The sequence below is a fragment of the Nematostella vectensis genome, chromosome 9, assembly GCF_932526225.1.
Source record: "Nematostella vectensis chromosome 9, jaNemVect1.1, whole genome shotgun sequence".
Lineage (NCBI taxonomy): Eukaryota > Metazoa > Cnidaria > Anthozoa > Actiniaria > Edwardsiidae > Nematostella > Nematostella vectensis.
Window position 1 is genome coordinate 14,233,888 of NC_064042.1, and position 18,141 is coordinate 14,252,028.

The window sequence follows — 18,141 nt, forward strand, 5'->3', positions numbered from 1 at the left end:
TCCGACTGATCCGACCGGCTTTTCAGAAGCCCAGCTGTCGGTAATATGAAAAACTGTGTCCGACGCTCTAGTAAGTTGGCGGCCACCACACCAGGACCCTCCACCACCACCAGTCGTTGCAAGCGAAGGCACGGAAAGCCATAGCACTCCTGGCTCGGCGTCTCCCCTGGGCCTCGATCGCCCGCTGGACGATGAGGCACTAGAGGGCAAGATTACTCGGGGTGAGTACATCGATCTTGCCCTCCTTCACCCCGATAATCTTGCGCACGCCGGGCCTTAATTCCAGCTCGGTTTCGCCGAGAACTCGGAGAGCGTCAGGCTCTTGCGTAATAACGTAATAACGCCAGAGCATCGACTCCTTCTATAAATGGGTTATCGCGTACACACGGTATACGCTTACGATCGTCACGGCATTCCCAAGACGGGACTGGGAGATGATTCAATACCAGGCGATAATCTCAACCGCGGCAGCAAAATACCGGGGTTTTGCGTGGTTAACATATGATGAGAACTTTCGCCGCTATGCCGCTCAGGATTTCTCCATTCCCAGGGATCGTGTCAATCTTGAACTGTGGACGGTAACATTCGCCGGGTTGGCTAAACCGCACTGCGCTTCGTTCAAGGCCATTTGAGGCCCAAAACAAGGGGGGTTGTCTAACTCCCCCCTAATTTCTTCAAACTTCAAACCGTTCGAGGTGTAGAGGTCCTCTGAGGAGCACATCAAACTGGCAAAGTTTCATCCAGATCGGCGGGGGGTCATGTACCGCGACTGCATGGTCCTGTCGCGGACACGCACTTAAAATATTTAATTCGTTACGTTTCGGTGCACGCATAGGTTTTGATGGCACCCAAAAGTCTCGTGTTTCACCTAATCTCATTTCAGCTCGGGAGCACCCTGAGATAATTTCAAAAACCATAAAAGAAGAGGTCAAATTAGGCCGTATGGCAGGCCCGTTCTCCGCGCCCCCATTACCTAACTTCCAATGCCACCCAGTTGGGGTAGTGCCCAAAAAACATTCGGCCGACTGGCGCACTATTTATCATTTATCCTTCCCCGAGCGAGATAGCATTGACGACGGAATTTCTAAAGACCCTTACTCACCCCAGTACGTTAGGCTAGACGGCGCCATTAGCATTCTCGGCAAAGGTGCATTCATGGCAAAAACCGACCTCAGATCGGCGTTTTGTCTAATTCTGGTACACCCGAACGTCTGGCCCACGTGTATCACGTGTGAAGTGTGAAGTGGTTGGGATACAAAATAAAGAAACTTCTTCCTTGGCTCACTGGCCTATCGACAGATAATGCCCGTGCATTAGAAATGGTCCTCAAAATAAAAAATGCCCTCGAAGCCTCGCTTCTCGGCCAACTGTTTATTCTTCGTACCATTCTTACAGCTCGGAAGTCTATTGAAAACTAAAGCCATTTTGCCCATGCTCAGGCGCCTTTTATACCGCAGGTCCTTCTTTAAAAGAGAACGAAAAATGTGCAAGAAACAAGATTTCCGAAAGCAATTTAGCAACAGCGTTTAATAGTTTTTCTGTGCCGTGGGGACGGAACCTTCCGAAAACGGTGGCGTATGATAACTCAGGTCCAGTCCACTTGTACGCATGCGCCGTAAAGCTTGTTTTCGTATCGTTTCTGCGTTTTCGTGAGGGCAGGTCGTATCAAAATCAAAACGCTTCGTGTGGACGAGGATCCTTTGAAAAACGGAATAAAAAAGTTTGATTCTTAAAACGAAAAAGGATACGTGGGGTCAGGGTCTAATATGGGGCCGTCCACACTAAGGGGACGTCCACACTTACACGGATTCGTTTGGATCCGTATACTTTTTTATACGTTTAGGCCTTCCGGCCACACTAACACGCCGTCGAAAGTGAATCAAAATGAACCGTAAACATTGTTCCGTAGTGTGGACGGTCGAATCCGTATCAAAATAAAAACGATGGCGTCATATCGCAGGCGCGTCTGCTGCTTCAAGCATGCAAATATAATAAAAATGACGTTACCCCGTACATTTTAGCGTTTTCAAACGTTTGAATCCGTGTTAGTGCAGACGGCTGGATCCACGATGCGAAAACGATAGTGTGGACGCAAATCAAGTAATGCCTTTTTGGCGAAACGAATCCGGATACTTTTGAATCCGTGTTAGTGTGGACCACACGTATACGGAATCAAATAAATCCGCAACTTTTTTCAGTAATCGAAACGTTTCCCGTCCACACGTAGCGAAATCGTATCGTAATCGCCCATCCACACGTATACGGCGATTCCGTGATCACTCTAGCTTTAAACGTTGCGATGCCATCTTGTTGGTTGGAGACTGGGTACGATTTTGAAGTAATCGTAATCGAAAAGTTACGGATTCAACCGTCCACACGGATTCCGTAATCGAAACGTTTCGGATTCGGCCGTCCACACGTATACGGAATCGAAGCGTATTTCGTTCCGCTTTCGTTTGCGGATTCGCCAGCGTAATCGACGTATACGTGGGAACGCGTAGATATAGATGATAGCCGTATCCGAAACTAAAAAGTAGCGGATTCATTCGATTTCGTATAATTGTGGTCGGGGCCTAAGACGCCCTCGTAAGGACTCCGAATTATGAGAAAACAAAGAACAAAGTGCGCGTAGATGATATGAATTCCGAGAAAGCCTTCGGGAATAAACGACTTGCACTGATTTTTTGGCTTGAAAACTCACGGACAATATAAACAAAGAAATGGTGGCGGCGGCCGTCATATCACACAAAAGAGCAATGAAAAGATTTTAATGAAAATAAACCCTTTCTAACATTGGAGCTGATCCATAAGGGCTAAATAGGTTCCTTTTTCTGTTTTTTTTTTTTTATTTTGCCGCCAAAAGACGAAGCGCTTGAATGTTTGTCAACCCCAAAATAGCGTGAGTTATTCCACAATTGCCCAAGAAGTGCATACCAACTAAAAAAATCTTAAGGTGTAAAATCGTTGCGTGGATATTTCAGGCGATACGATAACAGATTACGAACATAACAAAGAACTATCTTGCCAGTGTGTACTTTTTTACGCAATTCCCTTTGGGCTTAATAGTTATTTAAGCACGTACTGAGTTCCTTAATTTATTTCAGATTAGGAGTTGAGCAAAACGGAAAGGTAAGCACAATCTCTGACTTTTTATGGATAATTTTATCGTATCTAAAATTATACCATCAAGCGTTCTGTACCTATAGGATGAACGCCATTTCATAAAATTTTCTACATCTCTCTTTACTCTCTTTTTCTTGTTTTTATTTGCAAGACAGTTATATTACGATTCTCAAAATTCCGCGAACTCTCTTGGATGATATTTAACTTAAACCGCTTTTGGTTGTCGTCAATATTCAAACTAACGGGATTACGATCAGTGCTTTTTGATCGGACAGCGCCTGGCAGGTAGACGCGGCGTGACTAGAAACCATTTCAGTGCTGCCTAAGGAAAACCTTAAAATTATTTTGAATGACGGAGGCCAGACCTTTATTGATCTCTTGGACACCTTTGGTGAAAGTAATTGAGATTCTTGTTCTTTGAATGTAATATTTTCATACTTTCAGGAGTAACAGAGAATCAATAGTCTCATAAAGTTTCATATACTTTTATTGCGTTCCTTATAAATCCCTGATTTCACTTTCTCTAAAGGTGTCAGCATGAGGTCGGCGCTGTTTCTTGCAATCCTTCTTGTGCTCATCGCGTCAGCGGTATCTTGGAGAAGGCGCAGGCGCAGACGTTGCGCGCCCCAAAACTGTGAAGTAGGGAGCTGGACATCATGGAGTCATTGTAACCAGGCCTGTGGGCGACACGGTACTCAGAGGCGCATGCGCACTAAGACGAAAAGCGAGAGTTGTGGCGGAAAGTGTTCCTTTGTCTTGGTGGAAATGCGCAGCTGCAACAGACTATCTTGTGCTGGAAAAACCTTGAAATGTAAGTTCTGATTTATAGATGCCCATACCCTCATATCAACCAATTTAAGAAATTTGATGGGTTCTTTTGGGCATATTAGGTTATACCCTGAACAATGTGACTATTTTTCGAATTAAAAATGTAAAATAAGATAGACAATAGAAACGGGGCGACTAAAAGCTGTTTCTATTTGCTTTGCTTTAGTATGACTGGCTGATTTATATTAATATTGCTAGCTGTTTTTTTTTTCTTTGTTTATAGAACTGCTTTAGTATTTGGCCGGTCTGTTCCAAGCCTGATAAAGCAAGCTTTTTCTTATGTGCACACCGGCTTCAGTATTTGGCCGGTTTATATCACTGTTAATAAAACAAGATGTTTTTGGCAGACCGGCTGGAGTTACGTGGCTGTCTTCTTATCAATCCCAATATTAATAAGCAAAGTGTTAAATTCTGTGTGCAGACCGGCTGGAGTACGTGGTTAAAGCGTGGGCTCCCTTGGTATATCTGCACAAGGACGAGAAGTTCAGACCCTCTGATGTGGACTTTTTCTTGAGTTATGTAAACATGGTGAACTCAAGAGATAAGAAGACCTGCAAAAAGACAACATTGACGTCGTCCAACCTTTGCAGTGGGCATAAATGTAAGATATAATAATAATAACAATAATCATCATCATCATGATAATCAAAATTTATCATTAACAGTATTTTGATGTCATTATTACTGAATTGATACCCCCTGGAATGGTGCCCCTTCTAGAATTTCTTGATTAAGGCTTTATAGTCTCTTCATTTTCATTAATCGTCACTGCCCATATTTATGACCAGTGAATTTTAACCATTGACCTGGTTGAATGTCCATATTTATGACCAGTGAATTTTAACCACTGACCTGGTTGAATGTCGATGTTGAGTCGTCCTTACCCAAGGTTCCTAATATCAGAATGTTGAGACCTGATATAAGAACTGCAATATTTTCAGATGATTTCTTGGAGACCAAAGTTCCCCTGAGTAAACCCTCAGCCACAAATGGCCGCGTGCTCTTTGGCATAACTTCAAGCACCGTAAAGGCCTACGCGATCACCAAGACCACCACCAATCGGTACTACGACGTCTACTACTGGCTGTTCTACCCCTACAATCGTGGAAAGAGGGTCTGCATCGGCCTGAAACCCAAGTACATCGGGTGTATCGGCGGCTACAGCACCTTCGGGCACCACGTCGGCGACTGGGAGCACGTGACCATTCGTCTCAATTGGAATATGGAGCCGTTACAGTTGTACGCGAGTGCTCACAATTTCGGCACTCGGTACAACTACGACAAGCAAATCGGAGTGTTCCGAAAAGGCGATAGGGAGATAAAGATGCATTACTCGCACCCTGTGCTGTATAGTGCCTTGGGCTCGCATGGCATGTGGGACAGCCCAGGGGGACATACCTATAAGAAGCTGTTTAACGGGGAAAGGTTGAGGGATTACACCAGCGCGGGGCATAAGTGGTATACCTGGGCGAACCTTGTTGTGACCCCGTACGGGCAGTGGAATGGTCAGGCGTATTTCTTTAGGTTTTCGGGGCGATGGGGGAATAAGAAACGCGGGTGTACGCTGTCGGAGAAGTTTGCGGGGGAATGCATCCTTAATAGTGGACCGATAGGCCCGGCTGAGAAAAGCACCATGTCAAAAGACCCCATCGAATGAAAAGCAGAGGGCAATTGATATCTGCCTGAAGTAAAAGGGACCTACAAGGGACCTCTTACATGCAAAAATTGACCTGTGAATTGAAATCAGTGATTAAATTGTTATCTTGAAATGGGCCTTTTCCTAGCATATTGTTTAATCATGTATGACTTTACTCTATTTGTCCTATGACTGTGCAACTTACAGACAATGACTATCATTATGCAAAGAATCGCCACTCCCTAATTTGGGCCACTCACAATAAATTATGACGTCACAACCGCACCTCTGATTTTAAACAATGAATTAGAAATATGAAAAGATAAGAAATAGTGCACGTAGATAATAAGACCCGCGTAAACAATCGGAATTATGAGAAAACAACGAAAAGTTCATGTATGTAATAAGACCCGCCTGAACAAAAAGAATTCATAGATGTCAATCACGCGCGCACGAATAGCCAATCAGGAAAGAGATGATGCAATAACAGCCATATGATCCGACAAAAAGTCGGCAGTCGACGGCAAAAAAAGATTGGTTTGAGATATTTTTTGCGAATCTGGACAAGCAAATAAGCATTTTTCGGTCAGCCTAGAAAGTGCTAGTTTTCTTTCTTTCTTCTAGCTGTTTTCTTTGACCGGCCACTTTTAGTGTAGAGTTGGAACCCAAATTTCAGAAAAAGACGTAAAATTTCTGCAAAGAAACGAAAAACAAAAAGCAAACAAACCATATACAAGAACAGTGTAAGTCCTACCATTAAACTTGAGTTTGATATTATCCTAGGTTACTCCAATTACATATATGAATGAGACTGTCGTTCATTTTATTGCTGTAAATCTTGACGTTTGCCGATAAAACTTGTAGTTAAAAGTCAGACGTAAACAGCGAATACTGCATTCTCTTCTACTTTTCCCCGCACTTAAATCACTGCAAGTTAAAATAGATTTGAAAGCACATAAACACATAGTACCTACCGAAGAGAGCACCACACGTATACGGAATCAAATAAATCCGCAACTTTTTTCTGTAATCGAAAAGTTTCCCGTCCACACGTAGCGTAATCGTATCGTAATCGCCCATCCACACGTATACGGGGATTCCGTGTTAACTCTAGCTTTAAACGTTGCGACGCCATCTTGTAGGTTGGAGACTGGGTACGATTTTGAAGTAATCGTAATCGAAAAGTTACGGATTCAACCGTCCACACGGATTCCGTCATCGAAACGTTTCGGATTTGGCCGTCCACGCGTATACGGAATCGAAGCGTATTTATTTCGTTCCGCTTTCGTTTGCGGATTCGCCAGCGTAATCGACGTATACGTGGGGACGCGTAGATATAGATGATAGCCGTATCCGGAACTAAAAAGTAGCGGATTCATTCGATTTCGTATAATTGTGGTCGGGGCCTAAGACGCCCTCGTAAGGACTCCGAATTATGAGAAAACAAAGAACAAAGTGCGCGTAGATGATATGAATTCCGAGAGAAGCCTTCGGGAATAAACGACTTGCACTGATTTTTTGGCTTGAAAACTCACGGACAATATAAACAAAGAAATGGTGGCGGCGGCCGTCATATCACACAAAAGAGCAATTAAAAGATTTTAATGAAAATAAACCCTTTCTAACATTGGAGCTGATCCATAAGGGCTAAATAGGTTCCTTTTTCTGTTTTTTTTTTATTTTGCCGCCAAAAGACGAAGCGCTTGAATGTTTGTCAACCCCAAAATCGCGTGAGTTATTCCACAATTGCCCAAGAAGTGCATACCAACTAAAAAAATCTTAAGGTGTAAAATCGTTGTTCTTTGAATGTAATATTTTCATACTTTCAGGAGTAACAGAGAATCAATAGTCTCATAAAGTTTCATATACTTTTATTGCGTTCCTTATAAATCCCTGATTTCACTTTCTCTAAAGGTGTCAGCATGAGGTCGGCGCTGTTTCTTGCAATCCTTCTTGTGCTCATCGCGTCAGCGGTATCTTGGAGAAGGCGCAGGCGCAGACGTTGCGCGCCCCAAAACTGTGAAGTAGGGAGCTGGACATCATGGAGTCATTGTAACCAGGCCTGTGGGCAACACGGTACTCAGAGGCGCATGCGCATTAAGACGAAAAGCGAGAGTTGTGGCGGAAAGTGTTCCTTTGTCTTGGTGGAAATGCGCAGCTGCAACAGACTATCTTGTGCTGGAAAAACCTTGAAATGTAAGTTCTGATTTATAGATGCCCATACCCTCATATCAACCAATTTAAGAAATTTGATGGGTTCTTTTGGGCATATTAGGTTATACCCTGAACAATGTGACTATTTTTCGAATTAAAAATGTAAAATAAGATAGACAATAGAAACGGGGCGACTAAAAGCTGTTTCTATTTGCTTTGCTTTAGTATGACTGGCTGATTTATATTAATATTGCTAGCTGTTTTTTTTTTCTTTGTTTATAGAACTGCTTTAGTATTTGGCCGGTCTGTTCCAAGCCTGATAAAGCAAGCTTTTTCTTATGTGCACACCGGCTTCAGTATTTGGCCGGTTTATATCACTGTTAATAAAACAAGATGTTTTTGGCAGACCGGCTGGAGTTACGTGGCTGTCTTCTTATCAATCCCAATATTAATAAGCAAAGTGTTAAATTCTGTGTGCAGACCGGCTGGAGTACGTGGTTAAAGCGTGGGCTCCCTTGGTATATCTGCACAAGGACGAGAAGTTCAGACCCTCTGATGTGGACTTTTTCTTGAGTTATGTAAACATGGTGAACTCAAGAGATAAGAAGACCTGCAAAAAGACAACATTGACGTCGTCCAACCTTTGCAGTGGGCATAAATGTAAGATATAATAATAATAATCATCATCATCATCATCATGATAATCAAAATTTATCATTAACGGTATTTTGATGTCATTATTACTGAATTGATACCCCCCTGGAATAGTGCCCCTTCTAGAATTTCTTGATTAACGCTTTATAGTCTCTTCATTTTCATTAATCGTCACTGCCCATATTTATGACCAGTGAATTTTAACCATTGACCTGGTTGAATGTCCATATTTATGACCAGTGAATTTTAACCACTGACCTGGTTGAATGTCGATGTTGAGTCGTCCTTACCCAAGGTTCCTAATATCAGAATGTTGAGACCTGATATAAGAACTGCAATATTTTCAGATGATTTCTTGGAGACCAAAGTTCCCCTGAGTAAACCCTCAGCCACAAATGGCCGCGTGCTCTTTGGCATAACTTCAAGCACCGTAAAGGCCTACGCGATCACCAAGACCACCACCAATCGGTACTACGACGTCTACTACTGGCTGTTCTACCCCTACAATCGTGGAAAGAGGGTCTGCATCGGCCTGAAACCCAAGTACATCGGGTGTATCGGCGGCTACAGCACCTTCGGGCACCACGTCGGCGACTGGGAGCACGTGACCATTCGTCTCAATTGGAATATGGAGCCGTTACAGTTCTACGCGAGTGCTCACAATTTCGGCACTCGGTACAACTACGACAAGCAAATCGGAGTGTTCCGAAAAGGCGATAGGGAGATAAAGATGCATTACTCGCACCCTGTGCTGTATAGTGCCTTGGGCTCGCATGGCATGTGGGACAGCCCAGGGGGACATACCTATAAGAAGCTGTTTAACGGGGAAAGGTTGAGGGATTACACCAGCGCGGGGCATAAGTGGTATACCTGGGCGAACCTTGTTGTGACCCCGTACGGGCAGTGGAATGGTCAGGCGTATTTCTTTAGGTTTTCGGGGCGATGGGGGAATAAGAAACGCGGGTGTACGCTGTCGGAGAAGTTTGCGGGGGAATGCATCCTTAATAGTGGACCGATAGGCCCGGCTGAGAAAAGCACCATGTCAAAAGACCCCATCGAATGAAAAGCAGAGGGCAATTGATATCTGCCTGAAGTAAAAGGGACCTACAAGGGACCTCTTACATGCAAAAATTGACCTGTGAATTGAAATCAGTGATTAAATTGTTATCTTGAAATGGGCCTTTTCCTAGCATATTGTTTAATCATGTATGACTTTACTCTATTTGTCCTATGACTGTGCAACTTAAAGACAATGACTATCATTATGCAAAGAATCGCCACTCCCTAATTTGGGCCACTCACAATAAATTATGACGTCACAACCGCACCTCTGATTTTAGACAATGAATTAGAAATATTAAAAGATAAGAAATAGTGCACGTAGATAATAAGACCCGCGTAAACAATCGGAATTATGAGAAAACAACGAAAAGTTCATGTATGTAATAAGACCCGCCTGAACAAAAAGAATTCATAGATGTCAATCACGCGCGCACGAATAGCCAATCAGGAAAGAGATGATGCAATAACAGCCATATGATCCGACAAAAAGTCGGCAGTCGACGGCAAAAAAAGATTGCTTTGAGATATTTTTTGCGAATCTGGACAAGCAAATAAGCATTTTTCGGTCAGCCTAGAAAGTGCTAGTTTTCTTTCTTTCTTCTAGCTGTTTTCTTTGACCGGCCACTTTTAGTGTAGAGTTGGAACCCAAATTTCAGAAAAAGACGTAAAATTTCTGCAAAGAAACGAAAAACAAAAAGCAAACAAACCATATACAAGAACAGTGTAAGTCCTACCATTAAACTTGAGTTTGATATTATCCTAGGTTACTCCAATTACATATATGAATGAGACTGTCGTTCGTTTTATTGCTGTAAATCTTGACGTTTGCCGATAAAACTTGTAGTTAAAAGTCAGACGTAAACAGCGAATACGGCATTCTCTTCTAATTTTCCCCGCACTTAAATCACTGCAAGTTAAAAGCACATAAACACATAGTACCTACCGAAGAGAGCACCGCTTTATCTTATCGTTTTCAAGTATTTCGAGCTGGATTCGTGCCGTTTCCATTCATCAAACATACTTGTTGTTGTCTATTTCTAAGCTTCTCATACAAGATTTTCCACAAGCTTGGACAACAAATCAAGTATCCATCATGTTAGGTGACCGTGTTTTTTTTCCCAAGTCGCAGGAAAACCCCTATAAACGTCTTTATTTTAGATAAACCCGGGCGGATTCACAGACCTCTTCCGACATGTACAATTTGTGGGACTTTTGTGGGACATTTGGGTTGCACTTCGCTGGCTTCTATTTGCTGCTTTCTGATTGGATGTTCGTGCGCGCGACGGATCTATGAATTATAGGCGAAGAATCTACGACGTCACAGCGCGCGCTACCGCATTTTTCTTTTAGCGCGCTGGGAAATACAACGTCTGCGCCTTTGACGTCCCTCCGCCGTCGTAAATCTCAAGTTCGCTTATGACAAACAACCAACGGCGCAACACATGAACGACACACGAAAGGCACATAAAGAATTCGTTCGTGACTAATGACATAACTCCCTTTGCCTTCCAAACTTACCAATGACAATTTCTAATATCCATTATTTAACAATTTTCCGAGTTTGTAGTATTATGGCTCAAATCAGAATCGCAGAGTCCAGAGACCAGTGCTGTATATAGGATCACAGCTGTATATAGGACCACTGTTTTTTATAGGATCACTGCTGTATATAGGATCTTATCCGTATGCCGGTTCATAGAAAGCAGGTTAGTGTTAACATTAGATAAAAAGGGTATTTATTGCTGGTTTAGCGTCTGCTTTCTTGAGCCCGGCCCTGAGCTTTAAGGCCCTAGAAAATTAGTTTTCTATAGCCATGTGTATCTTGAACAAGTGCCGAGCGAAGTTCAAATTCTATAGATATTAGAGTTCTATCAATCAATCTCAGTGAGACTACATGCAAGCATAATAGCACTGGTTCGAATCTGCATCAATACTGTGCACTGTGACAAAATATCAAAACAGAGAGCTCGGCCTTTGAAGTTCGGCGGGTTCCGCAACCATTCCCCTCTATCAACTCTGTTATTATAAATGACAGGTCAAAACGGGATCTCTTCCAAAAAGGTCGATGCCATATCTCTTAAGTCCTCGAATCTTAAGATGGACATATCTACCATTGTACTCTGGTCGCTTTTGATGCTTGCGTCAAGAGTTAGCGGGTTACAGCGTGAGAACTTCGAGTCTGTCCCCGGGATTGCTTTCACTGGAGTTTCTTTAAAGACTCTCCAAGAGGAAAACATCGGTATCTGCAACGACAAGTGTTACGAAGACAAAGATTGCAAAAGCATCATTTACCACCGGGTATCTTAGAGGTGCGAGTAGCCGCCATCAAAGAGACCATTTCTTAGCAAGTGATCTTAACAAAGTGGTCCATTCCCATGTCCGGAATTATGACGGAGGTAAAATCAAAGGGAATTTTATTAGTATCAGTATAAGTTATCAGTAATTTATTTGTCGTTTTCTTGAAAGCAATCTGGCTTTCGGAGATTTATCATGTGGAAAAAGTATTTAAAGATTCCTTTTTAAGAAATAATCCTCGGTTTACGCGCCTGTTTTGTTGAAAATAACAAAGAATTCTTACGAATAAGCCGCAACTTCCTTAAAGAAATAAAATTGAACGCGCCCTTTAAAGATGGACTCTCAGTTTCAGGCAACTTTTGATGAATAAAAATCAATTATTTCATAAGACACCTTACTAGCTTCAACATTCCTGCTTTTTGCGCTCCTGATTTGACCGAGTCCCCTCTCGGTTAACCTTATTACCACTAATTACCATAAATAAACACGGGGAGACATAGGGGGCGTTACGACACAAGAAGTGTCAAATTACAGAAATCGTATAATATCAGTAGGGGATTTCAATCTTTCCTGCGTTCGCTTACCCTTTTAAGAAAAGCTATCTTTCTTCTCTGTACAGGTTGTTTCTACCACGGATGCCCCCGGTGCTTTGACACTGAGACAGTGAACCCTCAAACCTACCTCACCAGGAGTGAGCTGTACGACAAAACCCTAGAGCGTCGGGCGGCCATCGTGGCAAGAGGGTACCGCTATGTTGAGGTGTGGGAGTGCGATTTCGATAAGACGTTGGCTGAGGACCCTACTCTAGCGGCCTTGGCTGTGGAGATGGAGCGTGAGGTCCCTCTGAACCCCCGTGATGCGTTCTTTGGGGGGCACACCAACGCCATAACTCTGCGGGAGGTCGTGAACGACCTCCCTGAGGACTCCAAGATCTACTACGATGACATCTGCTCGCTGTACCCCTTCTATAATTACTACAAGGAGTTCCCCAAAGGCCACACGCAGGTCACCACCAGTGGGTTCGCGGATGATATCACCGTGTACAGAGGTCTGCTGAAGCTCAAGGTCTTACCCCCGCGGGACCAATACTTCCCCGTACTCCCAACAGATATCAACGGGCAATTGATGTTTGCTCTTTGCAAAACCTGTGCCACTGCCGAACACCAGGGGCCATGCAGCCACACAGACGCAGAGCGTGCCATGGTTGGGACGTGGTGCCACCCTGAGGTGCAGGAGGCCCTACGCCGAGGCTACAGTGTCCTCAAGGTGTACGAAGTATGGCACTGGGACACATGGGGTGTGCTATTCCGCGACTATATCTCCACGTTCCTTAAACTCAAGCAGGAGGCTTGGGGGTGGCGCGAAGATTGTGTCACTGACGGAAAAAAGGTTGAGTACCTCAGGTACGAGGAGCACCAAGGGACAAGCCTCGGCCATACCAAAATCGCTAAGAACCCAGGGTTGAGGACCGTCGCTAAGGCAAAGTTGAATAGTATGTGGAGGAAGTTTGGTCAGAGGGCTACCAGACCAAGACTGAGATCCCAAGCGACCCTGAGCGCTACTTTGCGCTCCTGCTGGACGATGACGTCGTGGTTAAAGACGTGTTCGTCATCAATGATGATATGGTGCAGGTTCAGTTCAAGATGCGGGTCGAGTTTGTACCCCCACAGAAGCACAACAATGTCGTCTACGCGGCCCTGACCACTGCCTACGCACGCCTTGAGTTGTTACGGCTACTCCTGCAGCTGGACCGTCGATGCCAACGACACGGACAGCATAATCTACACCCAGTCCACGGGCAAATGGAAGCCACCCTTGGGCAATTTCTTCGAGGACTTAACCAGTGAGTTGCCTTCGGGGGACCACATCTTGCAGTTCGTGTCCACAGGCCCCAAGAGTTACTCGTACGCAACGACCCAAGGCACGGTCGTGTGCAAGGTGAAGAGGCTCCACCTCAACGTACGCACAGCTGATGTGGTGAACATGCGCACTATGGAAGATTTGCTGGAGGAGGGCCCCTCAGGGAGCCGTACCGTCCCCAACCCTGCAGCGATCCGGAGGGATGTGAGGCGTCGGACCCTACACACCACAACCCTCGATAAGACATTCCGTATGCTGTATAGTAAACGTGTAATCTGCCCTGACAAGGTGCATACACTTCACTACGGTGGTCTGCGGTGCTGCAAGCATTCCCGACACACCTGTAATACGCTGTCGGACGCAGTGGAAGCTTTTGCGTTGTATACTCGCATGCTGTAAGGGGCATATTGAGATCCTCGATTTCCAACTCAATGCCCCCCCCCCCCCCCCTACAAAAAGGCGTCAGTGACGACGACTGCAAAGGCAAAGACAGCCAAAGCGAAGGCGGGGACGGCGGGTCAGGGGAAGAAGAGGAAGAAGGTGGAGAGGGCATGGGACGCTCTTCTCCATCAGGTGTATTACAGCCCACGGAGTGCTGGGGGTCTGGGGGGAGCAACCAAACTAGCGCGGGCTGTCCGCGGGATGGCGAAGGAGAGGAAGAAGAAGGATCCGAGTCTCGGCTATGTGAGGAACTGGTTATGTTCACAAGCCACCTTCAACCTCCATTATCCTGCGCGCCGCACCTACCCCAGGCGACGCGTGGTGATTCAAGGTCTGGATGAGCAGTGACAGGCGGATTTGTGTGACATGCAGGCTTACCGTAAGGCCAACGACGGGTACAAGCACATCCTCACTGTCATCGATGTGTTGGGCAAGCACGCGTGGGCTGTGCACCTCAAGGACAAGACGGGTGGCGAGCTAGTGACCGCGTTCACGACGATCTTCAAAGGGGGTCGCGTACCCCAGAAGCTATAGACTGATGACGGTACAGAGTTTCGGAACCGCACTTTCCAGGCGTTCCTCACCGAGCGAGGGATCCACCACTTCTCCACACGAAGCGGACCAGGGCGAGCGTGGTTGAGCGCTTCAACCATACACTCAAAGGGTGGATGAGGCGCTACTTTACGTACAAGGAGACGCGACGCTACATTAATGTTCTCCAAGACCTGGTGGACAACTACAACCGTACCATTGTAGTATCAAACGTACCCCTGCTGAGGTCGTGACGTTGGACGACGCCCAAGAGGTCTGGGATGTCCTGTATGGTGAGGAAGAGAGGGGGGTCCCCCCATCTAAGGGCACCCAACGGTTCAAGGTGGGGGACACCGTACGTATTAGCAAGGTGAAGCGCACCTTTAATATGGGGTATGTCCCAATTGGTCCGAGGAGCTATTTACCGTCGCAAAGGTCTACACCAACGCCACGCCCTACACCTACACCCTCCAAGAGTGGGATGGTACTACCCTCGAGGGTCGCTTCAACGCCCCAGAGATGCAATAAGTGGTCCTGAAGGGTACGCAACTGTTCAAGGTCGAGAGTGTGGTGAAAACCCGAGGGGTGGGAGTCCGCGAAGAGTTGGCCCGACAAGTACGACAGCTGGGTCCTGGCTAGCAAAGTGCATAATATCCTGTGAGGTACGCTGCGCGCAACCATTGTACGACACCCACAACCATGTCAGGGCAGGGCTTCTACGTGACGCGCTCAAGCAACGCCATTGATGGTGCTGACCCGGGGAACAAAATCGGTGACTTTACACTACAAGCCCCCCAAGATGTGGCGATCCCCCAAGAGGGCAATTTGGAAATCGCTATGACCCAGTTCATCTTCCCCCAATCATGGAACCTGTTCGACCCTGAGGCGGCCTACGCCGTGTGGGTATTCCCCTCGCAAGCGGACCCCCTCGCTCCTGGGGAGACCACACGGAAACAGCTCTGGCACAAAATCACCCTTGCGCCTGTGCGCTTCACACGACCCTACGACATCGCCCGGAAGCTGGGGCTCGAGATAGACCGTTTTAACGAAAAGCGCAAACCTATCCTCCAACAGTTGGGTCAACGGGTCCGGTACTGCGTCGTGAGGTACGAGGGGCTAGCTGTCCACCCTGATACCATCGATCTTTAAACTCGTTATAGATGTCGCGCCCAATGTCCAAGGGCTCCTACCCATCGAATTCGCCAGAGTGCTTGGCTACACCCGCCCCTGGCAGGTCTATGTGATGCCTAAAGGTGATTTCCTCTCCTAAAAGGGTATGGACATCACCCTTAACAAAGCCGACACCTCACAGGATTTTCCTAAAGGCTACTTCTTCATAACCACGAGACGCAGTTTGGGTACCCCCACAGGCGGTTCAACCACCGTGGACCATTACGAGCTTGAAGACCCAGAACTCTGGCTCGTAATTCAAGGCTCAACGGACCCTACTTACCAGCGCGTTATAGGGCACGGGGGCGAAACCGTCAAGGTGACCGAGTCGACACAGTCCAGATTCCAGAACCTCCCCATCTACTGCAGCCTCGCCGACGGGAACTTTGTCTTCGGGAGCGACACCCGAGAGCTACTCAGGGTGGTTGTACCCCGGAAGGAGGACGATGGGAAGCCTGTGGAACGTAACTTCCAAAACCCCTTCTACCTCCCCGCAAGGTTCAGGTCCCTCAGCAGAGTGCGTCTATATACACAGGCCAAGGTATCCCATTTTGGTACCGTTCAGTCAAGGTGACACTCCACATAAGACCCAGCCGTTAGGGTGAAAAAAAACATGGGTGACCTCCTGAAAAACCCACTCATCAACTATGCCATCACACGCAGCATAGCACGAAGCGCTGGCAATAAGGTGGCCAGCGAACTGAAAAACAACTTCATACCCAACATAGTAATCAAGGGTAGTAAAGCAGCCCAGGACAGGATCATCGCTGCGGAGAGTTTCGGGGAAAAAGCCCTACTGCGACGTCTGGGTCTTAGCAAACAAACAGGCAGGGGTCGTTAAAGGAGGAGCGTCACGGTAACTCGCAAGACAGGAAGCCTGTGTACTATTTTTCAAAATAGCAAATCAGAGTCCATTATACGAAAGTATCGGGTAACAAAGATTGCAAGAGAATCGCACTCGTTAATAGTACTGTTTGTTATGACTCAAACCACCTGAGAAATCTCTTTTTTCTTGATAAAATAAGCGTCTATATGTTTTCAGCGCTCGAAGAGGTCCCTGGATGCCATATCGAAGACTCTAAGGCAATGTTGTGGTTCGTATTTGATGTTATATATATATAATATCAGAGATAAACAGAGAGATAGCAAAAGCAAAACTCGAATTGAGAGTTGTGTTTACATATGCAATAAATAAAACTTGCACTAAAAGTCTTACCAATGATATTATTCTTGTCAGCATTGAATATTCCCCTTCTAATAAAGATACTGAGCACTCGCTTCGATCCAAATTTGTGCCTGATTTGACTTCCAATAGTGATCGCAGGACCTCCGCTCGTTTGCCAAACCTCAAGAACGGCTTCAAATTTAATCTCACTGATTTTTTCATCAGAACACGATTATCCTTGAAAATAAAACGCTAGCTAATAAGAAAATACATTTTTCGAAACATAAACTTGGATTTAGCTTCCGGATGGGCAGTAAAACAGAGAGAACTTTTAAGATTTATGAACGGCACTTTTCCCCCTTCTCAGAGGTCGATCCGGGCTATCCGTTTCGGAAGGCTAGAGAAGGGCTGACGCTCCTCCTTTAAGGGCTACCCTGTGATGATGGGTGGGTACTAGGGAGGGTATAAACAAGTGAAACAACCCACGGATACCACCACACATACGTAAGGTTAGCGGCCTATTTCAAACCCGACAGCTGCACCTGGTTCGATAGCTACGGGTACCCCCCGCAGGCCTATGGCCCACGGATGGTGGATTTATGTGCACACCGCAACGTCTACACCTACAATCCTCAGATGCTCCAAACTGTAACGTCCGATGTGTGCGGTCAACACTGTCTGTTCTTCCTCCACGATCGCGCCCGAGGGGTGGACGACACCACGATCTTAAACGATTACTACACCACAGACCCTACATGAAACAATCAACTAGTACGCACTACGGCTTGCGCGCTACCCTGTTGCGCCAAGGAGGTGTGTGCACCCTACGTGTGCATGCAAAGCGCCAAGAGCCAAAGCCATTGTAACCCTCTAAACCAATAAAAGAAAAAACCGCTCTATTACGACTCCTTACATCTAAAAAAAAAAAAAACAGCGCACAACACCCTAAACCACTCTAGGGGTCCAACGGTAGATGATAGACGCATCCCCTGTACCTGCAACATCATGGTAGTGGGTCCCAGCCAATCCGGAGAAACAACCCTGGTCCAAGACCTCATACACCAACACAACAAATGTTTCAACAAAACGTTTCGACGTATCGTCTACTGCTATGCCGAGGAGCAGCCAGCGTACAATGCCATGGCCAAGCGCAATGGTGTGGAATTCCACAAGGGGCTCCCAGACAACGTGTCCGACCTGTTCACAACCAACGACACCCCAG

At 45.9% G+C, this 18,141-nt stretch overlaps 3 protein-coding genes across 3 annotated transcripts; all 3 read left to right on the plus strand.

Moving 5' to 3' along the window:
• Positions 1-3,062: 3,062 nt before the first annotated feature.
• On the plus strand, positions 3,063-5,720 carry LOC125556808 (putative vacuolar protein sorting-associated protein TDA6). The gene is made up of 4 exons (XM_048732972.1): positions 3,063-3,129; positions 3,653-3,934; positions 4,373-4,552; positions 4,893-5,720. Exons 2-4 carry the CDS (start codon positions 3,661-3,663, stop codon positions 5,606-5,608), a joined length of 1,170 nt encoding a protein of 389 aa, XP_048588929.1. The 5' UTR covers positions 3,063-3,129; positions 3,653-3,660; the 3' UTR covers positions 5,609-5,720.
• Positions 5,721-7,477: 1,757 nt separating this feature from the next.
• On the plus strand, positions 7,478-9,570 carry LOC116610909 (putative vacuolar protein sorting-associated protein TDA6). Its single transcript, XM_048732988.1, has 3 exons — positions 7,478-7,783; positions 8,222-8,401; positions 8,743-9,570. Exons 1-3 carry the CDS (start codon positions 7,510-7,512, stop codon positions 9,456-9,458), a joined length of 1,170 nt encoding a protein of 389 aa, XP_048588945.1. The 5' UTR covers positions 7,478-7,509; the 3' UTR covers positions 9,459-9,570.
• Positions 9,571-11,554: 1,984 nt separating this feature from the next.
• LOC125572419 lies at positions 11,555-14,011 on the plus strand. Its single transcript, XM_048732920.1, has 3 exons — positions 11,555-11,696; positions 12,372-13,377; positions 13,498-14,011. Exons 1-3 carry the CDS (start codon positions 11,555-11,557, stop codon positions 14,009-14,011), a joined length of 1,662 nt encoding a protein of 553 aa, XP_048588877.1.
• The last annotated feature ends 4,130 nt before the right edge of the window (positions 14,012-18,141 follow it).